The 25563-nt window shown below is 42.6% G+C and overlaps 2 protein-coding genes across 3 annotated transcripts in view; one reads left to right on the top strand and one right to left on the bottom strand.

Moving 5' to 3' along the window:
- The window catches only part of akap12b (A kinase (PRKA) anchor protein 12b), a 50859-nt gene extending 35010 nt beyond the window's left edge, over positions 1–15849 (top strand). Inside the window, exons 1-3 of one of the 2 annotated variants that reach the window (XM_040017760.1) lie at positions 4429–4715; positions 8373–12668; positions 13511–15849. In XM_040017760.1, coding sequence (XP_039873694.1) covers positions 4691–4715; positions 8373–12664 — 4317 coding nt within the window. In that variant the 5' untranslated portion in view covers positions 4429–4690 and the 3' untranslated portion in view covers positions 12665–12668; positions 13511–15849. Of the gene's footprint in view, positions 1–4428; positions 4716–8372; positions 12669–13510 lie in introns of those variants that run through there. The other variant, XM_040017759.1, reaches the window with a different exon arrangement.
- A 1786-nt stretch (positions 15850–17635) lies between these two features.
- On the bottom strand, positions 17636–23974 carry LOC120725535 (trichohyalin-like). The gene is made up of 3 exons (XM_040018539.1): positions 21074–23974; positions 20252–20334; positions 17636–20039 (listed from the first exon to the last, which is right to left on the bottom strand). Exons 1-3 carry the CDS (start codon positions 23305–23307, stop codon positions 17770–17772), a joined length of 4587 nt encoding a protein of 1528 aa, XP_039874473.1. The 5' UTR covers positions 23308–23974; the 3' UTR covers positions 17636–17769.
- Positions 23975–25563: the final 1589 nt, after the last annotated feature.

Genomic DNA, 25563 nt, shown 5'->3' on the forward strand with positions numbered 1-25563 from the left:
TGTCTCTCCTCAAATGTGATATTAGCCAGTTGCGTGCAAGTCAATATTCAATTTAGTAGAGCCAGAAGCTTCTCCCTGATTACTGAAAGCTGTAAACATGACTGTCCCATTGTTTTACAGCAAAACTAAACAAAAACATGGGAGGCATCACAGTCATGGTGTACGCTTCATCACACGACATCACGTAATGTACGGTCTCAGTAAGAAAACGGAAAGATTGCTGGACAGAATGTGCAGAGAACAGAATGACTGTAACTCGAGGAAATGGGAAGAGGAAACTGTGATGTCAAGAAGTGACTATTTCCTGTCCAACATTCTTATCCATCCCTCTGGCCCACACACAAACTGGGGAAGGGGTGGGATGGGGTTTAAAGTGGATAGAAGAGACTGAGGCGAAACTAGTGGGGTAGGATTAAAGGGGATTGCGGTGTGGATTTGGGGAATAAACTACAGTCTGAAAAGGAGAAAGAAGAATTAAAAAATGTGGAAGGCAGGAAAGTCACTGAATGAAAAAATCTCTCCGATCTTGAGGGCAGTTTCACACACTTGTTGGCCTCGTTTCCCTTTCCTCCAATTATTTCAATATCACCCAATCCAGCCCTTGGAGGAGTATGAGGCACTTTCTTCTGTGCTATCTAATGATGTCACTCACTTATTTACAGTCACCAAAAAGCCCCTCCACCCAGCACCCTAAACCCCCACCCGCCCAACCACTCAGAACCCCTCCTCAAACATTCCTGAACTCCTGCACGTTTTCCGATTTATCGAGATATGCGAGGCATGTACTGCACAGCATAACGTAACAACACAACTGCTCTTTGTTTGTAGTAAAAAATAGAAGTTTTAATTAAAGGAAAAGACACTTGTTGTTTCACCCAACATTAAAGCTATACAACATTTGCATTTCATGAAATATTCAACCCTAACACAGCATATAAACACTGCACCATTTAAATACAGTGCTGTGAAAAAGTAACTGTTCCTCTGACTCTATTATGCGAAAATAGCATTCATGGGAGAGATCCAAGGAGAAAACCACTGCTGACCAAAGAGAGCACAAAGACTCGTCGCACATTTACCCCCCAAAAAAACACCTTGAAGATCCCTCAACAATTTTAGGAAAGTATTCTGTGGACTGACGAGACAAAAGTTGGAAGGTTTTAGTCACGTTACATGTTAGAGTAAAACTAACACAGCATTTGATAAAAGAACGTCACACGAAGACTCAAACACGGTGGTGGTGATGGTCTGTGGCTGCTTTGTTGCTTTACAACCTGGATGACTTGCTATAATTGATCCAACCACGAATTCTTCTCTCAACTGGAAAATGTCCAGCTATACGTTTATGTTCTAAAGCTCAAGCACGCTTGCAGCAGGACAGTGATCCAAAACTAACCAGCAAGTGTACAGTTTAAGAGTGTCCTAAGTCCAGACTTAAATCTGATTTAGATGCTTTGGCATGACCTTTGGCAAGCCATTCATGCTGGAAAACCTTCCAGTGTAGCTGAATTAAAACAAATTTATCGTAAAAGTTCTTGCTGCCACTTATGGGGCAGTTACTTTTTCAGACAGAGGCAGGTAGGATTTAATAAATTCAATCAGGAATTAAAAACTCCGGTTACCTTTGTCTAATATTAAAAATTTATTGAATGATCTAAAACATGTAATTGATCTTTTTATACTCCTTTTTATACTTTCCTTTCAAGTTCAAACAGGCAATGTAAAACAATCTGATCCGGGCTTCCCAAATGTAAACACTTTATGGTTTTCTTTGTATGAAAAAACAAACAAAATAATCAAATTCTGTGTATTTGAAGGATTTCTGGCTCCAAACTTGCAGATTTCTTGCTGTTTGTAATTATTGGCCAACGGCAGCTCAGCTGGATTCAAAATTGTAATTACTTTGTGCTCTTAAGTTTATATTAAGGCAAACATAATAGTGCAAATATGTAGTACATTTGAATTGCAGTAGTATCAAGTCAGGCCAGGCCAGCATATTTTGTAGACATCTTTGGTAGCAGGACAAATTTAGATTTGATTGTTCTCTGCTCTGTTTTTAATAATGGTCATTTTAAAGGGGATAGGGATCTTTCCTTTATTGTCTTCAGTGTTTCCCATACAGTGTAGTCTAAATACAATACGTCTCAGCATGTATGGAAGTCCAGGAATGTGATTGATGTGGATGAGTCACATGAAGGAAGCTGGCAGGGAAAAGGAAGATGTGGTTTGACCTACTGGAGGCACTCTATCTAAATTCCCTTCGGTCTGACTCAGTGTTCACTCAGCACAGTATCCTGTCAAAGCGGTCACTTTGTACGGGACGGATAGTGAAATAACTCTTTTAATGAGTCAGTAACCGAATAACTTGGATGATTCAAATAAAGAAAGACTCACTGGTGTGTCTGAATGAAATTCTTTTTAGGTGATCAGCATCAGAGTAATTAATCTGTAATGACAAGATTTTCTCACTCTAAACCTGTTATTGCACAGATGGATTAAAGTTATATTCTTAGTTAGAGTTAAAATAAGTCTCTATATTACTATAACCAGATCATGGATATAGCATTCATCAGCAAAAATCTGAAGGTTTTATCCATAACGTGATAATAGTGTAATGCTTTATAACTCTATTTAAGTAAATAAAAGAGAATCAAATGACTAAAGTAAAACTGAGAAATTCTGGAAACCATCTCCTCATATTGAGCTTGATGACAGGTACTTTCCAGCCTTCTTGTGACTGTATTGTTTCTTTTTAGGTGTTGGGGAACTTTGGAGGCAAATTTCCAAAATAAATGTTTTCTCATTCTTGCTTGGTAATAGATTTGTCGGTTCAGAAAGCTGCAATAGTTGGTGTAAAGGTTCTGAGCTGCAAGCAGGCAGACATCTGGGCTCTTTTACTGCCTTCCCTTTAAAATATGTTGTCTATATGGCAGTGTATTTGGCAATCTAATAAAAATCATACTGGTCCCTTTACACATGTTTTTTTTTTCCTTTGTTGCAAAGATGAACTCTGTTGCTGAGCCTATGCAATGATTTCTACAGCTCAAGCATGTCTCTTTTTTAAGATCACAGTTTTCCAGTGTTGATTTCTCGTCTTTTTTTTTTACAATTTGATTGTCTGCAAGCCCAATAACTCCTTCACAACTGACTCAGTTTAGTAGAGCTGATAAAAAACTCACAGGAAGTGGTGTTAGATAAGGAGAAAATAATATTTCTCTTGCCCATGTTCCTTGGTTTGCCTTGGTTTTTTTTTAGCCTGACATTCTGCAGGTTTAAAAGCTATAAGAAATGTTTTTTTCATAGCATATACTGAAAAATCGGAGCCGACTCTTCAATCGTCTCACTTCTGGAGCCGACACTTACCTTGATTGCTTCAGCTAGACTCTATGTCGGTTAACTTCCTCTATGTGAATGCTTTTTCTCACACTTTAAACCTCAAGCACATAAACATTTTCGGCGGCCGCTTTCAGACGGTGCTTGATTACTACTGTTATCACCCATTTGGGGGGCCGGCTAAGGTGGAGTTCACACATTCCTGTGGGACAATGTTAAAGTGTGATAGATCTGATTATGTTGGTATTTACCTGAGGATTTATCTGCATTCCTTGTCGTCTCTCTTGCCCCACAGACAAAAGCTGAATTAAATGTGTCTGTATTGGAGCAACTGAGCCCCATTAACATTCACAGGGGCAGGCTGGAACTTGATGGCAGTTCCCATTCATGATTTTGGTGCTTTAAATGAGAACATACTTGAGGTCAGTATACTAAGATGTCTCAATTTCCATACAGTGCAGTTAGCATCCATATTAAATCCTGGATTTCCCTCTGGGTTTCCTCCATCAACATTCCTCTACATGATTGGTGACGTGAGCCACGACACACTGCACGGAAAGCCTGGTGGCCTCCTTAAGAAGTGGAGTAGAGGGGATTCAGGGGGGATGGGGGCGCTCAAGACTGTTTTACAGTTGCTATTTTAGAAATAACATAGCCATGAATACCCACGTCTTTCCTTAAAAGACAGTCATGGGTATTCAAAGGCCTGGAGAGGACGCCTGTAGAGCGCCCATCCGAGGAAACAATGTGTGTAAAGTTTGCGTCTACGTGACAGTGGGGAGAATAGATGGGACTGGGGTGGGGGTCGCTGGTGGTTTGTACATGTACAATAGTTTTTTGAAGAAGTGGACGACAAAAGCTTCCTCAAAAGGTCACACGATGAGCTCAACTTGTTCAGGCTGGACGCTCAGGTCTGAGGGAGTGTGAGCGGATAAAGGATGAGGAGGAGGAAGAGGTGGGGGTGGTGTGTGTGTGTGTGTGTGTGTGTGGGGGGGGGGGGGGGGGGGGTGTTCATTCAGAACAGCTGAAGAAAGGGAGGGGGGAGGGAGGTAGGGGTGGTCCTAGCATGACATGTGTGTGGGACTATTGAAATGTGTGTGGAGCCCTGATTTCTGTTCATACTGACTGAGAACCACTGGAGGAAAGAGAGAGAGACACACACAGCTTCTGCCCTCTGAGTTAATAATAAGGACGGAGCCAAGTGAAAGAGAGATTTAACCTAGTCCGCAGTGAAAGAAATCAACGCTAAAAGACTACATAGTGTAGGATTTTATAGTTTTGAACTCCAGGGTTTTTTTTGCATCTTTATTTATTTTTAAAAGTTTTTTGGGAGAAAGGATTTTTTGGACTTCTACCAATGCTTGGAACAATTACGTTAACAGGTAAGGAGAAGGATTGAGTGGAATATAAGCAGTTGCATGTGGACACATTCGGTCTTTTTCAGTACAAGATGCAATTATATCAACTTAAACGTGTAAATAAATAGAGGTGTGGCTGCTGGTTTACTGTGCTTGCATGAGATAATGTTTAAAAGTTAAATGTTGTGATTTATGCTTTTGCTTTACTTTGTTATTTGAGGGAATTTCGAAACCTAAAGCATGTTTTTCTTGTACTATATGAGGGAGTATGGCCAGAGGCATTGTTGTCCTGAGGGTGTGGTTAAGTGAGTATTGTGGTTTGTAGCTTTCCCGACACAGATGAGTGATTTCACTTTGGGTGCTTCCTTTGATCACTATACAGTAGAGCCTTGTTTTTTATTAAGTAAAGTAATCCTGTTACACTGTTGCAGTCCTTCTAACAAATATTCTAAGTGTTAAAATACTGACCTACTTCCCCTCATCCCAGAGTATACATCCCTCACCAGCTGCCAAACTTCTTAGTGAGGAAATAATTCACGCAGACAGCTGACGATTAGAGATGTATAACGATGCATGCACAGATATGTTTTGAAACCTTGCTTTTAGCGCGTGTCGTCATCTCAGCCAGCTGCGCTCCGTGCATCCCATCATGTGAAGTGTTTCATTAGATCAGAGTGGGATCCCAATTCCCAGTGGGGTTATTTAACTTAGCCACAGAGGATATAGGGAGGGAGGAGACAAGGGGCATATGGAATTAATTACATGCCAGGACTGTTCCTTCTTCTGGGACATCTAACCAGGAGATGTTTCAGGCTGGGCAGGGTTGGACTGTTTTGTTTCATGGTGACCCATGGTTTTGGTTTCTATTGTGCGCTGCTGGTTCTGTTCTGAGAGGCAATGATGCAGCTGTTGATGTGCCCCCCCCCCTTGGAGACACTGAGACACTCTGACCACACCTTTCATACAGACGCAGGGTGCAAGACAGAGTCTGTTAGTCTCCTCTCTATTGGGAGGACAGAGGGCGGGGTTGTCCCTACCTTGGGTTTAACTGACTTCTTTTGTTTTAAGGCTTCAGGTCCAGACTATAGGAATCATAACAAGGATTTGCATATATTTTATAATGTTTTACATACTGTATAGAAAAAATAGCTGCTATTCATCCTCCCAACTGACACACCCACCCCCTGCAGAGTGGAGTACATGAACAACAACCAGTTTTTTGCAGTAGTGACAATATTTAATACAAGTGCCTCGCCTCGCCACATGCTCTCACACTCACACATAAACAAAGCCTGTCTCCAGTGGAGAGAAGCATTTCAGCTATGAATGTGTGTGTTTGAGATATGTGACACCCTCTAAAGTGAATTAGAGGGTTGGATGCACCCCCCCCCTCTCTCTCACACACACACTTCTGCCCCTTCATCTCTTAACTGTCTGCTCCTCACCCCTTGTAGCCACCTCACCCTTCGCTCTCACATTCTTTCTAGTACAGTCGTTACTTTAAACACCCTCCTCTTCCTCCTCCTCCCCCCCAGATAAGAGTTGTGTGTCTAGAGGGGAAAAAAAGAAACAAGAAAAATTATGGGCTGGAAAACAGAGATCAAAAAGAGGGGAGAGATGCCAGTAGTCTGTTAAGTCAGCATGGTTCCTGTTTTATTATCAACATAGATGCACACTACTGTTGCTGGCCTGGCTTACTAACTGTCTGACCCCTCCTCTATACACATTTACTCAGAAAAGTCTTTACTACATCATTATGCGCTCTATTACTGATTTTCTGTTGCTATCATATGTAAATTGAATTTGCAAAACTTTTAACATGGGTGGGGTTTTTTTTTCTGCTGGTCTGTTTTGATGTTTTTTGGTGTTGCCTTTCCAGTTTAACAAGGGTGTGATCGGACCCTGAAAATCACACCTACGTGAGAAAGAGAGAGCCCACTGCCATGTGACACTGATGTAATTAAGAAACCACTCAGACTTGTTTTTTTTCTCCCTGTTTCATTCGTGTTTACATCAGCTGGGTAAAGTTAGCAAAATCCTAATAATTTTCAAACTTCCTCGGGGCTCCAGTGTCTCTTGATAAGAGGAAAGCTGACCAACCCCCTTCCTTTATTTTCGGAGGCCAGAGAGGGTTAGAAGACTATTGTGTTTGAATGCGTATGTGCCTTGGGAAGGGGGTGGGTCCCCATCCATCCTGCTGTGGTGGAATTTGGGTCAAGGGGATTGGGACTTATTCTAAGGGGGGGGGGGGGGGGGGGGGGTAGTAGAGGACTGTATTGTTTGTTTTGTGTATGCTATATGGGCACAGGCAAGACACAGTTTAGCTGAGAAAAAAACAAACAAATTCTTGAAATCTGCTGGGATTTAAGTTCTAGTTATGTTTAGCGTATCCTAAATTCTTTTCCTAAACATATGGTGAACCGCATAACTCACATTCCTCTCAAGTCAAATTCATGCATAAGATATGGGCGTGCCCTCGTTAACAAGTTGGCATACAAAAAAACACAAACTGTTTGGGTTTTTTAAAGCAAAAAACATTCAAGGAATTTGATGACTTGAAATTCATGCCTATAATTTAGAAAAAGGGATGTAGGCGTAGGGAGAGTTGTACATTTTTGTGTGAAATGGGAAAACTGAATTCTGGTTGGAAGTAAATCGTTTGATATGTGAAATATGATTTTTCATGTTTCAAAGGTTTTCCTTCCATATTTTAAAGTCTGCCTGGTTGGTGACTTGCAAGCAAAGGGCATATTTCCCACAGTGTGCGTAGATTGTGGAATGCATATCTGCCCTCCTGTGTAATCATGTAACCTGATATCCAGGCATCAAAGTTCTGGGAATTTGTTTTGAGAGTCTAGGGGTGTTAGATGTGAGGTTTCCCAGACTGCACTGCATCCAGACTGCATCTGAGGACTCCCTGGCAGGTCGTCCCCCCCCACCCGCCACGCCTTCTTCTGTCAAAACACAGAGATGTGGCAGACGTGTATGCGTATGTGTGTGTTGCGTGTGTGGTTTTCATTTCTTATCATCATCATGCATCATTTGCCTAGCAAGTGTATCGCTACCAAGAAATCACTTGTGATAATGGAAAGCGTTGACCATCAAAGGCAACTAGATGCTATTTACACGTTGCACAATAGCAGAGTTGCTTTGTAGACTTCTGGGCAATAATCTGCAAATTGTTGAAGGATTGCTTGCATAACACTTCCAATCAATTTCCATTTGGGGATCACTGTTCTTTATTTTTCTACGTCAAACCTTTTCCTTTTTACGTCAATGCCATTTCTTTGGCATGTTTACGTAGCGAAGGATTAGTGGGAGCAGATTGCAATTTAGTAGTAAAACATGATCTCTGCAAATGCTTTCTGTTTAACTTCTTTTTTCTGCAGATGGGGGTGAGAGTTTTGTTGAAGATATAAAACTTTTTATTGTTTTTACTGGGTCATCTCCTCAGAGATTTTTATGGAATGCTGAATAATTTATGCTGTCTCAGCCAATAATTTGATTTCCTCAACATAACCTGAATTTGTTAAATTAAATTAAGCCTATTGTAGCTTTATATCAATGTCATGGGAATGTTATTTGTGATTTTTTTCTGTAGACAGAGACAAGTAGTAAAGTCCAGTGAGAGATTTGATCAACATCTTACAGAAAGTTCTTTCTCTTCTCTTGTGCTCTCAGTTGGCCAGCCAGATGGGGTGTCTGTGGGTCAGAAGGAGGACACTACTGAGACCATGGACACCATCCAGGATGAAGTGACCCCTCAAGTAAATGGAGAAAAAGTTGATAAAGAGGCCCCCGATGCAAATGATATTTCAGCTGCTGAGGAGAAGGCTCCGGAGGAACAACCTGATGATGCAAGTGAAGTTGGTTTCAAGAAGATCTTCCGCTTTGTGGGCTTTAAGTTCACCCTCAAGAAGGACAAGAGTGAGGAGAAAGACCCTGTGAAGCTCCTGACAGTCAAAGATAAAGAAGGAGAGGAGGGCAGTGGGACAGATGAGCCTGCGAAGGAAGAGGAGGAGAAGGAGAAAGAGAAGGCTCCTGCTGTTGATGAGAAAAGCACGGCTGAAGAAAAGGAGGCTGATGCAGAGGCAGCTGCTGTTGAGGTCACTACAGAAACTGAAAAAGTTGAAACCACTGAAGCCACGCCTGAAGGTGCTGCTGCTGCTGAAGCTGTTGACGAAGCAGTCAAGGAGAAAGGAGCTGAGAAGGAAGGTGAGAGCACTTCACCACCTCAGGAGGCTGCCATGTCCCCTTTCAGGAAGTTCTTCAGTGGAGGTCTTTTCTCTAACCTGCGAAAGAAAGCGAGCATAAAGAAGCCAAAAGAGGAGGAGGTCAACGAGGTGGCTACTGAGGAGGAGACTGCTAAGACCGAGGAAACTGTTACTGCTGTCGAAGAAAAGGAGGTCAAAGATGTGACAGAAAAGGAAACCGAGGAGGAAGTGTCGGAGGCTGCTGTTGAGGAAAAATCTGAGCCCAAGGAAGAGGCAGCGATTACCCCACAGGAAACAAAATCAGAAGATCATCCAGAGCCTGAGGTCACAGCTGAAACCCCTGCTGTTGCAGAAACAACTAATGATGAGGTAAAACAAGAAGAGCAAAAAGCTGAACCTCCCACAGGAGTGGAGGCGAAAGCTCCAACTGAAGTGACATCTGAGGCTGAGCTGCTGTCATCTCAGGAGAAGGCAAAGCCTCAAGGAAGCCCCCTGAAAAAACTCTTCACTGGAGCTGGCCTAAAGAAGCTCTCAACTAAGAAACCGAAAACCAAGAAAGATACTGAGGCCAAGCTCACAGAGTCTGGGGAGCAGGCGGCTGAGCAGCTCCAGGCCTCCACAGAGCCAGCAGAAGCTCCTAAAACTGATAGTGGGCCCTCATCTCCAGAGGAGTCGGGAGAGCATGTTATTGCTGTGGAGGTGACCCAGAATGAGTCTAGCCAAGAGACTGAAGGTGAAGTTGGATCTGATGGAGAAAAGAAAAAGGAGGGCATCATGGCCTGGTCCTCATTCAAGAAACTGGTGACGCCAAAGAAGCGTGTAAAGAGATCATCAGAGAGTGAAGATGAAGCAGCTGCGGAGAAGCCAGCCAAGTCGGCCACCCTGTCCTCTTCTGAGAGTGCTGTATTAGCAGATAAGAGTGTTGAGGAAGAAGCTAAAGAAGATAAGCCCTCTGAGGAAGAGCCAAAGACAGAAACCACTGAGAAGCTGCTCAGCAGCACCGAAGAGCCCAAAAAGAAAATGGACACCTCTGTTTCCTGGGAGGCTCTAATGTGTATGGGTGGACCCAAGAAGAGGGGCAGGAAGACCTCTGATTCCGATGATGATGAGACCAAGATTGAAGAGGAAACACCAGCAACAGCAGAAGTAGAAAAGGAGGGTAAAACAGAGGCTGCAACTGACACTGAAGGTGAACCCGTTTCTTCACCAGAACCTTTGCCCAGCCCCCCTGAAAGAGAGTCTACCTGGGGTACCCTAAAACGCATGGTTATGCCAAAGAACAAGGCCAAAAGTGAGGAAAAGCCTGATGAGTCTGCAGAGCAAGTCCAGTCTGACAGTGAAGCACCAAAAGATGAGTCATCCTTCTCTCTGAGAAAATTCTTCCCAGGACGCAAGAAGAAGAAGGTTGAAAAACAATCTTCCACTGACCAGAGCTCAGGAGAGGAGGACTCTGAAACTCCAGCTGTGGTTCCGCTTTCAGAGTACGATGCACAAGTCGAAGCTGAACCCGAGGCACAGGCAGAACCAGCTCCTGTCCAGATTAAGGTGTCATCTGAAGACAGATCCCCTTCTTGGATCCCAGCCGATGTTGAAGACGCTGCTGATAAACACGATCAGCTGAGTGATATCCCAGAGGAAGCAGAGAATGCTGCTACACCAAAGTCTATTGATACTGACATCGCAGAGGATGAAACTGAGGACCCAGCCATGCTACCTAAACCCCCGGGACGCACAGGTCGCCGACTCTCCGTCGCTGAGGTCAAGCCTGTCGATCCAGCTCCAGCTGCTGCAACCACCCCTGTTCCTCAGACACCCAAGTCAGAGAACGCAGAAGAGATTATGCAGGGTGTTGAGTCCCAAATCAGTGAAATCCCGTCCCAGACATGTGTGGCTGTAGAAGATGTACGATTAGAGGTAGCTGCTGAAAAGACGGAGCCTGAACCACCGATTGACAGTGCCAAGGCCACAACAAATACCATCCTCGAGCCACATACTCACGATGACGCCATGGCTATCTGCACTGGCCTCGGCACCAAGGAAATCGCCAAAGTAGCTCTGGAGAAGCCTGCACAGCCTCTGGTAGAGACTGTGGCGGTGATCCGTGATTCTCTGTGCTCTGAGGTGTCAGTGGAAGAGTTGGACCCACCTACAGTGGAAGCAGTATTCACAGAAGACCCAGTGTTGACGGCCCAAGTGCAGCTACTAGAACCCACTGAACTTCAAGTTGCTGTTGAAAGTTCAGGGAGTGATGGAACTATTCAAGTTGCCAGCTTGTGTCAAGAACCGGAGATTGAGAAGGTTGGAGTCGTGAACACTGTCACAGAGGAGTCTGAGGTCCTTCAGCCCACCACAGTAAGCGAGAACTCCCCTAAAACTGTGCTAGTCAGTCCCATTGCTCCAACCTCCGAAGCGGTTATCTGCACCCAAAGTGTTGAAGTCTCTGAGGTAACTGTAGAGACCAAGGAAGTGGAGATGGATATGGAGCACTTTGCTGCCACTGAAGAAAATATCCCTGTACAAGAGGTGTTTCAGGCTACAGCTGCAGAGATGTCATCAGACATATGTGAAACCACAAAGGCCACCATCACAGAAGAGACTGACCCGCCCATTCCTGTAGTTCTTCCAAGTGAGGCGGTTCCTGTTATCATAGATACAGTCGTCCTTGTGGCTCCAGTCAGTGTGGAAGCAGAGAAGGCGGCGGCCACAGAAAGTGCCTCAGAGTCTAAAGTAGCCGATGTTGAACAGTTCAACTCGCAGGAAACCACGAAGGAGGTTGCAAAGACCGCAGAGGCTGCTGCCACCCCAATAGTAGAGACAGTGATCAGTTCACTTGCTAAGCAGGCCAGCGAGAAGACAGAGGAAATCAAGGAGGAAGCCCAACAGGTCAGTGAAATTGAGGTTCAGAGCATGGCGATTGCTCAGACTGTCATTCAGGATGCTGTAGATAAAGTTTCAGAAGATGTACCTGAGCCAAAGAAGCCTCCCACTCCATCAGCTACCATCCCAACACCAGTCCAGGCAATAGCAACAACAGAAAACGAGATCGACATCGCAGCCGACGCACCAGTTGTCACTGAGACCCCTGTTCCCATCGTCTGTGAAAAACCAGTAACAAAGTCACCTCAGCCACTCAATGTTGCCATTCAGGTCATTGATGCTATCCCAATCGAGGTCACTGAGAATCTTGAAGAGGTGGAAAAGAAACCAGAAGAGGGTCAGAAGCAAGATGCAGAGATTAAAGTAAGTGAGGAAACGCTTAAAACAGAAGAAGCAGGACAGGTAAAGGAAGAGAGTCAGGAAAGTGAAGAGCCTGCACAGGTCAAGGAGGTACAGAGCAAAGATCAGGAAGAAGCTCCTGAAAAGGTGGAATCACAATCAGAGGAAACCAAGCCTGAAGCTCCCTCAGAGGAAAAGAAAGAGAAAGTGCTTGAAGTCCACATGCCCATCCAGGTGGTCCTGCAGACAGCGCTTGTGGTTGAGGAACCATCAATCGAAGAAGAGGCCGTTGAAGAGTTCGACAGCAACGGTCCTGCAGCTCAAGACACCAACGCACCACCCAAGAGCAGTGGAAGTGAGAAGCTCCCGGTGCTGGAGGAAGAACCTCAAGCAATAAATGCAGTGGAGGATGCAGCTGGCACATCGGAGACCGAGAAAACACCGTCAAAGTGTGCAGAAGTGATGGCGCAGGTGATTGAGGTGATTGAGGAGGCTGTGAAGGAGATCGAGCCTGTGTCCACAGAGATCACAGCAGCATCATGAGCTGGTGAGGCTAATCTTTCAGCACTGTTATATTGTCTGTTTGACTGTCTCAGAACTTTAAGTAGCTTCTGTACTAATAGTATCTCAAAACTTGAGATTTTTTCTTTTTAAGCGTAGTTATTTACAAAATTCCTGTGTTGGCCTATCAAACAATCTTCTCATAGTGTTTTTTTTTTTAAAAACATCAATGGGTCCTGCTTTTATTAGGGAGTAGGGGAGGGGATTTGCACTCTCACAAGATGAAAAAGCTTTTGTTCAGGCTATGAGTAACCAGGGGACCTTTGATATCAAAGCAGGAATGCCGCCATTGACCCCTTCTTTGTAGGCCGGGGTCTTAAAGGGAAGTGGTGTGTGTGTGAGGGGCAGATGAACTTGTGCTGAAAGGCTGATTATGATTCCTCCGCTCCCTCCTTCTGTTTTTCTTCTATCACAGGCTCAGTATGGAGTCAAGAAACCATGTCGGAGTATGCATTTACTAGACTCAATTACAAAGCTTCAAAGAGCAGGCATTTTTCTTTTCAGTTTTAACTGAATTATCCTCTTATAGTGAGCACAGTTTTCGAAATACAGTGTGATGTTACCTGATACGACCAGATACGAGGACAAGGGGGAAACTGGGCGTAGTTCGCTTAAATATGTATTAAGCAATGCAATGAGAGGCTGGACAGGAACAGAAACGGGAGATAAACACAGTAATTCAATATGATGCTAATGCTAATTCAGCCACATTTAACACAGCTTTAAGATGAGATTCGGAAGATTTTATTTCCTAATGTAATATAACAGAAGACAAGATCCAGCCATTTCTTCTTCCTAATATATGTTTTATGTGCTTCTCCACTGCAGCAGAAAGGAGGCGACTAATGCCTGGGAGACGCACTGTCTGGACCAGGACATGAGTGATGAGGGAGAGAAAGAGAGAGACAGTAAGAGACAAAAAGAAGCTGCTCTGGGAGAACATGCTGAGAACGACCTCGGCCATTCCGCCCAGAGAGAAGAGCAACAGCACCGCCATTCTCTCCAGCTGCCCTCCCACCTGTATTCCAACCCCGTCCTGCAGCCCTGTCACCGCAACGTGACGACCCACTGTTGCACCCTCACCCCACCCACTCACTCACACTTTCACAAACACACACTCATGCATGTCTTCTGCCCCAGAAGCATCCCATCTGGCTTGTAGTCAGTGCAGTGTATCTACAGTGTCCCAGTGACTTTCCATTGCCCTTGTTGCACACCGCAAGAGTCAGCAACCCGGCTGAGTGTGTTTCTGTGCATATGTGCGTGCGTGCGTGTATGTGAAAAGAAGGAAGAGTAAGATGGTCTTAGAAAGTGACGAGATGGATTAATATCCTGTAAATTGTATTTATATCTTGATTATTCTTTCATTCACTCCTAGGTCTTTATTTTTTTCTTTATTTTGCTCTGTTTTGTTATTGTATGGACTTTGTTGCCTGTTTTTTAATTTCTAATATTAAGCTGTGATATAACAGGTATTTTTGAGCAACATAAGAAAGCAGACTTTAAAGTTAGATGTCCACGTCTACAGTATTTCTTACTAAATGTATCTGGATGATCAGAATTTACCAAAACAAATGTGAAAGTGTTACATAAAAAGTGCTTAGCTTTAACTGTCATTTTCAAAGGTTATTAGGATTTGTAGCAAGCCATGGTACAAGTGTTATTCCTCTGGCAGAGAAAACAAGTAGTAGGGGCAGAGAGTATGATGATACTTTTCAGAAATGCATCACATGTTTGACTTTTGCCACATTCTCTTGTCACAGTTTGTCCTTCGCCACTCGACACCCCAATCAAAATGCAGCTCAAAGTCGATAAGAAAACAATCACTGCCTGGTTTACTGTAAATTGTTACTCATTGTTTCATGTAATAATACAATAAAATATTATTAAAACCACCTCATCTGATACTGTGACACAGACATGCAGTAAACAGTGCAAAGAATATTGATGGCACTTTTGTGCATTCATGAAACACTTGCACTTGTCTGCAGTGTTTAATGACCCTGTTTTCTGACTTTCTCTGTGAAATATGTCTAATTGATGTGAAGCAGTTTAACACTTTCTCTGCTGCACTATATTTACATTTGAAATGAAATTTTAACGCCCTCTGCTGCCTACAAAAAGCACTGCAGCCCATTAGTCTTCACTCATTGGTGTCATTTTCTTTTTAACTTCAGCTATATGTTAACTAAAAGTTGGTAAAGTGTGAGATCATCATCATCCAGTTTTGACTTGATCTGCGCTTGTTCACCACGCATGGTCGCTCAGGGTCAACAAATTGGCACAAGGGAGGATGTAGACCAAGAGGTTGATCAATAAAGCGTGGTACCATAAATTAAAAACAATAGCTCATTTTACTCTTAATTTAAAAGCCAAATCAAGTTAGGATAAATCAGGGAGTCGTGGTTTCCATTGCTCACAGGATAGGAAATCAGTTGCATCCAATTAGATTCCCAAAGCCTCTACTCAGCTACTTTGATTTAGGCATCAAAACTCAAAACCGAGTCAAAAGTCGGGGCCTCTTTTGGAGATTTATTGGCAGATGATTTCTGAATATCTGCGTCATCCCTGTGATGCAGTTTCACCACCAAAGTAATCGCTTTCCTATTGGTCACAACTCCTGAACAATGAATTAAAAGTAAAAAAAGGAACCTCTTCAGATGTGAGTTCTATTATCCAATCAGTTTAATTTAGTGGGTGATGCTAGTAGCTCTGAAGGCTCCCCTTTCACTCAGCTTTATTGCCAAACAAGTCAAGGATCAGGAAGTCTGAACCATTATCTAGGTCACCACTTCACTTTGCTTTGACCCCAGAGGGCCTGTCACATTAGTGATATTTGCTTTATTTAAAATAAGTGATTTAAAAAGAAAACGGCAAACTAAAGACTTTTGCTATTGCAGCATATTGTATATTAAGCATTTAGGGGCACCCGCCCACCTTCAGTCCTCCCTGCTTTTTGTAACACTCTTAACTGTGAACCTGTTAACATTTGTACAGATTGTATACCTACTGTATGTACTTAAATCATATTGTTGTAATATTAACGATTAACCTGCAGGCATTTAGCATAATATTCATGTAGCATGTCTTTTATATTTCCCAAGCTGTTAATAGTAAGGATTCAGAAACTTCTATATTTCATTCAATAAAGTTAGAGAAAAACGGTGTGTAACGTGAATACTTTAAATCATGATGACTCACCATCAGGTAACAACAATATTTAGTGATTATGAAGAGTGCATAAATACACTTTGGTATAATAATGTGCAAAAGTCTTAAGCCACCCCTTATTTCTTTAGATTTTGCTTCCAAGGAGCCGTGTTTTTTAAAGTGGTCTTGAGCAATACTTCTCCAAGCTACTTGAGGTACATTACACCAAGGAAGCACTTCTGAAAAAAAAAAGGTATGACTACCAGATTGTTGCACTGTGACAGCACCATACCAGACTGAACCCAGAAAAAAAATTGTGGGATAAAATAAGACAGATTATAGTTACTAAATGACTACAAATCACTTTAAATTTGAAAAAGGAAAGAAAATTAAAAGCAAAAAACAGAAATAAATAAATACATAAGATGACAAAAGAAAAGAAAGACTCATAAGAGGGAAAAATTGATTGAAATGATCAAAAACCTCACCTTATGATAGTTCTTGTTTTAAATACAATATTTGAGCGAGCTGACTGGAATTTTCTCGATACTGTTAGATAATAATCACATATTGTTATATTTGTGTCTTTAAAAAAGATAATTCCTCAGTGGACAGTTAACTCCTGATAAACCTTTTTACAAGACAGTCATTCAAATCTGTGGTTATAAGATGCAAATATGAAACCAAAAATTCACCTGAATAAATGTCCTACTTTGAGTTTGTCTCCACCTGCTGGGCGGTGGCGTGTTTAGGGTGGAGGATGTAGTTGCAGCTGTCTTGCAGGTGGAGGTGGTGCAGGACAAGCAGAGCAGCAGATTTGTGAGTGTTTTGGACTTGAATTAAAAAGACCAAGACGTGCTGATGAGGCTGCTGTGTGAGGTAGAGACAGGTATAAGGATGTGTATAAAGATTGGGTCTCGCTGTATTGCTCAGGCTGCTCAACAGCATCTATTCACAGGTGCAATCCAACTACTGAGCAGCACGGGGGATTTGACCTGCTCCGTCTCCGACCTGGGCCGGTGCACCCCTCCTTAGGTGACCTGGTGGTTCCAGGCTCCCCATATCGATGCCGAACTTAGTGCGGACACCCGATCGACATAGCCTGCTGCAGCTCAGAGCTCGTGAGCTCAAACGATCCTCCAACCTCAGCCTCCCGGTAGCTTGGATTACAGGCACGCGCCACCGCACCCGGCGAGAAGCAGCTACGTTAACAGGGCTTTTAACTATGTCTGAGGTGACATCATGACACTAACCTGCTGCCCATCATTAGCAAAGTTGTAATGATGGGCAGCAAAGATGAGGAATGAATGGTGCACAATTGTTATATGCAAGTTTTTAGAAAGCTCGTGGTTAACCCAAGAGTATTTTGTCACAATATCAAGAAGAGTAAAGCTTCAATGTCAAGAATAGATAGGAATATAGGGAATTATATATTTTTATTTAAAGACAGGACTCACATGTTTTCATTTCTAGTCTTTAAAACCTGTCTCTATCCATCTAGTATTAAATCTTTCTGGGAAACAAGTATGTATATTATGCACACACACAAACACACATGCAGCTATTACCTATTTCTTGTTTTTATACCTAAGATGAATTATTGTTGAATGAAGACATTTTTCAAACAAATGTAAAATGTGGGCAATTGTGTTTATTGGGTAAAGGAAAAGGCAGAAGGGGGGGGAAAGGATAGAAAGAATGAAAGAGAGAGATGAGAGAAAACCCCAACAATCCCCTCTGAGCAAGCACCAGGCGACAGTGGATAGGAAAAACTCCTTTTAAAGTGAAAGAAACCTAAAGGAGAAACCTATGGCAGAACCAGGCTCAGGAGGGGGCAGTCAACTGCCGGGACTGGTCGGGGGGTGAGGGTGAAAAAAGAAAAAGGAGGGAGGGGAAGGGGGGAAATGAAGATGGAATAGAGGTGGCGGAAGACGAGGTTACATCAGGTGAGAAGCAGCAGTGCCCCTCCTCCAGAACCAGTGGAAGCGTTTTTTCTTCTTTTTCAGATACTCTTCCACCAGCACTTTTTTCTCAATGATGAGGGTTTTCAGCTCATCGATTGTTTCTGCGTTTTCTTTCTCAAGTTTGTTGCATCTTTTCACCATGTCTTCTAATTGTTCTTGTTTTTCTTTAAGCTTGTCTTTCAGTTCTTTAACTGTTGCCTCCTCTATTCGCTTTGCCTTGTGCACATCTGTGTGCATGTCTTCCAGCTGCTGGTTTCTCTTCTGGATTTCTTGAAGTCTACACTGCAGGTCTTTATGTGTTTTCTGTTGTTCTTGCTTTTGCGCCTGGATTTCAGTGTTTTTGTACTTCAAGGTCTTAGAAAGTTCCTCAAGTTCGGTATTTTTTCTCAGCATCTCACTGATGCTACTCTGCATCGCTGAGCATTGTTTTTCCAGGTTTTTCTTTTCTTCTTCCAGTACAGTTGATTTGTACTTTGTTTCGTTATACAATTCTTGGAGTGCTTGATTATTCCTCTGGAGATTAAGTTTTTCTTCTTCCTGTTGTATTTTCTGTTGGTCTTTTTCTTGAAGAAGCTCTTTATTTCCATGCGCTTTTTTATCAAGCCTGATTTGGAGCGATCTGTGTTTTTCCTCCATCTCGTCAAGCTTGGAGTCCATTTCCTTCTGTTTCATTTCCAGTTTCTTCTTGTCTTGAAGCAACTGTTGACTTTTGTGCAGAGTTTTATCATGTTTCACCTGCAGCGCTTTGTATTTTTCCTCCATGGCTTGGAGTTTGCTCTGCAGGTGTCTCTGCTCTACGGGCTCTTGTTTCTTTTCTTGGAGGATCTCCTTATTTCTCTCCAGAGCTTCATCAAGCATTACTTGCAAGCCTTCATTCTGTTTCTCAATGTTCCTCAGCTTGCAATCCATTTCTTCCTTTTTTATTTTCTGTTGGTCTATCTTGTGCAGAAACTCTTTATTTCTCTCCAGAGCTTCATCAAGCATCACTTGCAAGCCTTCATTCTGTTTCTTGATGTGCCTCAGCTTGCAATCCATTTCTTCCTTTTGTATTGTCTGTTGGTCTTTCTCGTGCAGAAACTCTTTATTTCTCTCCAGAGCTTCATCAAGCATCACTTGCAAGCCTTCATTTTGTTTCTCGATGTTCCTCAGCTTGCAATCCATTTCTTCCTGATGTATTTTCTGTTGGTCTTTGTCTTGAAGCAGCTCTTTATTTTTGAGCAGTGTTTCCTCAAGAGTTATTTGCAGCATTTTCAGTTTTTCCTCCAAGACTTCAAGCTGGGAGTCTGTTTCTTTCTCCAGCATTTCTTGTTGCTCTCTCTCTTGAATGAACTCTTTATTTCTGTGCACTGTTTTCTCAAGCTTGATTTGGAGCGATCTGTGTTTTTCCTCCATCTCGTCAAGCTTGGAGTCCATTTCCTTCTGTTTCATTTCCATTTGCTTCTTGTCTTGAAGCAACTGTTGACTTTTGTGCAGAGTTTTGTCATGTTTCACCTGCAGCGCTTTGTATTTTTCCTCCATGGCTTGGAGTTTGCTCTGCATGTCTCTCTGCTGTGTGGACTGTTGCTTCTCTTCTTGGTGGAGTTCCTTCAGTTTTTCCAGAGCTTCGTCAAGCTTCTCTTGGAGCTCCTGATTCTTCTTGACCATGTTTTCCTGTTTTATGCTCTCTTTTTTCTCCTTTTGGAGCAGATCTTTATTTTTTTCCAGAGCTCCATCAAGCTTTTCTTGGAGCTCCTCATTCTTCTTGAGCATTTTATCCCCTTTAATGCTCTCTTTTTTCTCATTTTGGAGCAGATCTTTAATTTTTTCTAGAGCTTCATCAAGCTTTTCTTGGAGCTCGTGATTCTTCTTATCTTGGAGAGCCCTTTGTTTCTCCTCAATAATACCTTCCCTTTCCTGAAGCTGGTAGGATAATTTTTCTAATTCAGCGCTCTTTCTCTCATTTTCTTCTGTCAGGATCTTAATCTTTTCTCTGTTCATGAGATTTTCCTTCTCCATTTCTTCCAATCGCTTTTCCTCTAATTCCACCTGTTCATCCCAAGGAAGAGAGCTGATGTAAGGGTCTAGGGACTCATACCATGGAATAGAGCTGGGGTCAGCTTCTTGTCTTTCTTGCTCTTTCTGAGACATGTTGGAGTCTGTATACCGTGAGTACGAAAAGGATCCAAATGTTTGAAAATGCTTTACTGGTGAACGTCTGAATGCTGCTAACATAAGTGCTGCAAATAACGGACTGAAAGTTGTACCTCCTCACCCCTATTTATGGATTCAGAAGCCTGTGACATCACAATACCATAAGCCAATGAGGTTGTCACATGACATTCTAGAATGAGGTCATGTTTTTGTATGAATTTTTTAAATAACATCAACATTCCGTAAGCCAATGAGGTTCTTACATGACTTTTGAATGAGGATAATTATTTTGTGTTAATCGACATAGCCTGCTGCAGCTCAGAGCTCGTGAGCTCAAACGATCCTCCAACCTCAGCCTCCCGGTAGCTTGGATTACAGGCACGCGCCACCGCACCCGGCGAGAAGCAGCTACGTTAACAGGGCTTTTAACTATGTCTGAGGTGACATCATGACACTAACCTGCTGCCCATCATTAGCAAAGTTGTAATGATGGGCAGCAAAGATGAGGAATGAATGGTGCACAATTGTTATATGCAAGTTTTTAGAAAGCTCGTGGTTAACCCAAGAGTATTTTGTCACAATATCAAGAAGAGTAAAGCTTCAATGTCAAGAATAGATAGGAATATAGGGAATTATATATTTTTATTTAAAGACAGGACTCACATGTTTTCATTTCTAGTCTTTAAAACCTGTCTCTATCCATCTAGTATTAAATCTTTCTGGGAAACAAGTATGTATATTATGCACACACACAAACACACATGCAGCTATTACCTATTTCTTGTTTTTATACCTAAGATGAATTATTGTTGAATGAAGACATTTTTCAAACAAATGTAAAATGTGGGCAATTGTGTTTATTGGGTAAAGGAAAAGGCAGAAGGGGGGGGAAAGGATAGAAAGAATGAAAGAGAGAGATGAGAGAAAACCCCAACAATCCCCTCTGAGCAAGCACCAGGCGACAGTGGATAGGAAAAACTCCTTTTAAAGTGAAAGAAACCTAAAGGAGAAACCTATGGCAGAACCAGGCTCAGGAGGGGGCAGTCAACTGCCGGGACTGGTCGGGGGGTGAGGGTGAAAAAAGAAAAAGGAGGGAGGGGAAGGGGGGAAATGAAGATGGAATAGAGGTGGCGGAAGACGAGGTTACATCAGGTGAGAAGCAGCAGTGCCCCTCCTCCAGAACCAGTGGAAGCGTTTTTTCTTCTTTTTCAGATACTCTTCCACCAGCACTTTTTTCTCAATGATGAGGGTTTTCAGCTCATCGATTGTTTCTGCGTTTTCTTTCTCAAGTTTGTTGCATCTTTTCACCATGTCTTCTAATTGTTCTTGTTTTTCTTTAAGCTTGTCTTTCAGTTCTTTAACTGTTGCCTCCTCTATTCGCTTTGCCTTGTGCACATCTGTGTGCATGTCTTCCAGCTGCTGGTTTCTCTTCTGGATTTCTTGAAGTCTACACTGCAGGTCTTTATGTGTTTTCTGTTGTTCTTGCTTTTGCGCCTGGATTTCAGTGTTTTTGTACTTCAAGGTCTTAGAAAGTTCCTCAAGTTCGGTATTTTTTCTCAGCATCTCACTGATGCTACTCTGCATCGCTGAGCATTGTTTTTCCAGGTTTTTCTTTTCTTCTTCCAGTACAGTTGATTTGTACTTTGTTTCGTTATACAATTCTTGGAGTGCTTGATTATTCCTCTGGAGATTAAGTTTTTCTTCTTCCTGTTGTATTTTCTGTTGGTCTTTTTCTTGAAGAAGCTCTTTATTTCCATGCGCTTTTTTATCAAGCCTGATTTGGAGCGATCTGTGTTTTTCCTCCATCTCGTCAAGCTTGGAGTCCATTTCCTTCTGTTTCATTTCCAGTTTCTTCTTGTCTTGAAGCAACTGTTGACTTTTGTGCAGAGTTTTATCATGTTTCACCTGCAGCGCTTTGTATTTTTCCTCCATGGCTTGGAGTTTGCTCTGCAGGTGTCTCTGCTCTACGGGCTCTTGTTTCTTTTCTTGGAGGATCTCCTTATTTCTCTCCAGAGCTTCATCAAGCATTACTTGCAAGCCTTCATTCTGTTTCTCAATGTTCCTCAGCTTGCAATCCATTTCTTCCTTTTTTATTTTCTGTTGGTCTATCTTGTGCAGAAACTCTTTATTTCTCTCCAGAGCTTCATCAAGCATCACTTGCAAGCCTTCATTCTGTTTCTTGATGTGCCTCAGCTTGCAATCCATTTCTTCCTTTTGTATTGTCTGTTGGTCTTTCTCGTGCAGAAACTCTTTATTTCTCTCCAGAGCTTCATCAAGCATCACTTGCAAGCCTTCATTTTGTTTCTCGATGTTCCTCAGCTTGCAATCCATTTCTTCCTGATGTATTTTCTGTTGGTCTTTGTCTTGAAGCAGCTCTTTATTTTTGAGCAGTGTTTCCTCAAGAGTTATTTGCAGCATTTTCAGTTTTTCCTCCAAGACTTCAAGCTGGGAGTCTGTTTCTTTCTCCAGCATTTCTTGTTGCTCTCTCTCTTGAATGAACTCTTTATTTCTGTGCACTGTTTTCTCAAGCTTGATTTGGAGCGATCTGTGTTTTTCCTCCATCTCGTCAAGCTTGGAGTCCATTTCCTTCTGTTTCATTTCCATTTGCTTCTTGTCTTGAAGCAACTGTTGACTTTTGTGCAGAGTTTTGTCATGTTTCACCTGCAGCGCTTTGTATTTTTCCTCCATGGCTTGGAGTTTGCTCTGCATGTCTCTCTGCTGTGTGGACTGTTGCTTCTCTTCTTGGTGGAGTTCCTTCAGTTTTTCCAGAGCTTCGTCAAGCTTCTCTTGGAGCTCCTGATTCTTCTTGACCATGTTTTCCTGTTTTATGCTCTCTTTTTTCTCCTTTTGGAGCAGATCTTTATTTTTTTCCAGAGCTCCATCAAGCTTTTCTTGGAGCTCCTCATTCTTCTTGAGCATTTTATCCCCTTTAATGCTCTCTTTTTTCTCATTTTGGAGCAGATCTTTAATTTTTTCTAGAGCTTCATCAAGCTTTTCTTGGAGCTCGTGATTCTTCTTATCTTGGAGAGCCCTTTGTTTCTCCTCAATAATACCTTCCCTTTCCTGAAGCTGGTAGGATAATTTTTCTAATTCAGCGCTCTTTCTCTCATTTTCTTCTGTCAGGATCTTAATCTTTTCTCTGTTCATGAGATTTTCCTTCTCCATTTCTTCCAATCGCTTTTCCTCTAATTCCACCTGTTCATCCCAAGGAAGAGAGCTGATGTAAGGGTCTAGGGACTCATACCATGGAATAGAGCTGGGGTCAGCTTCTTGTCTTTCTTGCTCTTTCTGAGACATGTTGGAGTCTGTATACCGTGAGTACGAAAAGGATCCAAATGTTTGAAAATGCTTTACTGGTGAACGTCTGAATGCTGCTAACATAAGTGCTGCAAATAACGGACTGAAAGTTGTACCTCCTCACCCCTATTTATGGATTCAGAAGCCTGTGACATCACAATACCATAAGCCAATGAGGTTGTCACATGACATTCTAGAATGAGGTCATGTTTTTGTATGAATTTTTTAAATAACATCAACATTCCGTAAGCCAATGAGGTTCTTACATGACTTTTGAATGAGGATAATTATTTTGTGTTAATCGACATAGCCTGCTGCAGCTCAGAGCTCGTGAGCTCAAACGATCCTCCAACCTCAGCCTCCCGGTAGCTTGGATTACAGGCACGCGCCACCGCACCCGGCGAGAAGCAGCTACGTTAACAGGGCTTTTAACTATGTCTGAGGTGACATCATGACACTAACCTGCTGCCCATCATTAGCAAAGTTGTAATGATGGGCAGCAAAGATGAGGAATGAATGGTGCACAATTGTTATATGCAAGTTTTTAGAAAGCTCGTGGTTAACCCAAGAGTATTTTGTCACAATATCAAGAAGAGTAAAGCTTCAATGTCAAGAATAGATAGGAATATAGGGAATTATATATTTTTATTTAAAGACAGGACTCACATGTTTTCATTTCTAGTCTTTAAAACCTGTCTCTATCCATCTAGTATTAAATCTTTCTGGGAAACAAGTATGTATATTATGCACACACACAAACACACATGCAGCTATTACCTATTTCTTGTTTTTATACCTGAGATGAATTATTGTTGAATGAAGACATTTTTCAAACAAATGTTGAAAAGAAGTGGGATTCAAGCCCACGCCTCCATGGGAGACTGCAACCTAAACGCAGCACCACCACTCGGCCATTTTGACATTGCAGTGTCAGTTTGGTGGAGGTTACCACTGTTAGATACTTTGGAAGAAACAAACATTATACTTCTCATAACACATATAGCAGCTGTTCAGCCATGGAAATGTAGTGCGACTAATCTACAATGTCATCCATACTGATCATTTGGCTGAATACTTTTTGGCAGGTTTCCATGACCTGACAGTTCTCACATTTTCACATAGGTTCCATGGTGTAATGGTTAGCATTCTGGACTTTGAAACAAGCGATCCGAGTTCAAGTCTCGGTGGGATCTGCTTTTTGGGAGGTGAAACCATATTGCATGTCACATAATGATAACTTGTGCAGGTTTTTGGTCGCCAAGCGATCTAAGGCACTGCGTTCAGGTCACAGTCTCCTCTGGAGGCGTTTGTTCGAATATAGCATCTGTTCAGCCATGTAAACACATACTCCGAAGCTCGTGGCGCCCACTTTCTGTGCTGACTTTGAGGTCGGAAGAGGTTTGGAGCTGTGAGTCAGCAGAGTGTTTGTGACTTTTGCGCACAAGCGCACCTCAGCACTCAGATACTCCAATCTGTAACTTTGTGTGGGTTGTAACTGAATTTCAGACAGCTCTTTAGTACCACATAGTGACTGACAAGTGAAGGAACTCTTTAGTGATTGACAAGTGTTTTGTAAAGGCAGACGTCATGGTTAGCTGCTTGATTTTATAAAGCTCTCACAGAAAACACAATGTGCCAGAGAAGACATGCAGTATGGTTTCACCCCCCAAAAATCAGGTCCCAACGATTTCACCAGATTTCACTCCATAAGAGTTTCCTCTTTTCAACACTCTCCCAATTCATCCAGTGAGCCTGCTTGGCCAGCGCTATGGCGTGTCTTACTGTTTCCTCCTTTCGACACACCTCCTCCACCACCATTTTTTTGACGTTCGGTTACAGATGCCTGTTGCCACCGAGGTTGCCAAGACCAAATCCTTCTCTGCCCTGTTGGACGCAACCCACCACGTCATTATGGCTCAGAGCCAATTTGGCCTGTAGCACAGACGTGGCTGGGGTCCACTTCCTCCCTGTTGCTAGGGTGGGAGCAGCGCCCCTCACTATGGGGTCCCGGGAGTCCTTGAGTGACATCTCAAGCCTCACTCAAGGAGTGCAGTGTTGTTAATCCGCCTGAGGTCATTAGCCAAGTTTTGCCTTAGTTTTTCAAGTTCCAGGTATCATTGAGGTCTACATTATACCACCGTCCCAGGCGCTTGATGGACGTCTCTTAGACTGTTGGAATTGGTTCTCCACTGATATAGAATTGCTCGGCTGTCAGTTTTCCTTTTAGGATGGAGATGCTGCGAGATTTACTTCGCTTAAACTCCATTCTTGCCTATTCAGTGTTTTCCTGGAGCTTCTGTAGCAATGGCCTAGTACATGGTTTTGTTGTTGTTATGATCG

This window comes from Simochromis diagramma, unplaced genomic scaffold (genome assembly GCF_900408965.1).
Source record: "Simochromis diagramma unplaced genomic scaffold, fSimDia1.1 OVJJ01000802.1, whole genome shotgun sequence".
Taxonomy (NCBI): domain Eukaryota; kingdom Metazoa; phylum Chordata; class Actinopteri; order Cichliformes; family Cichlidae; genus Simochromis; species Simochromis diagramma.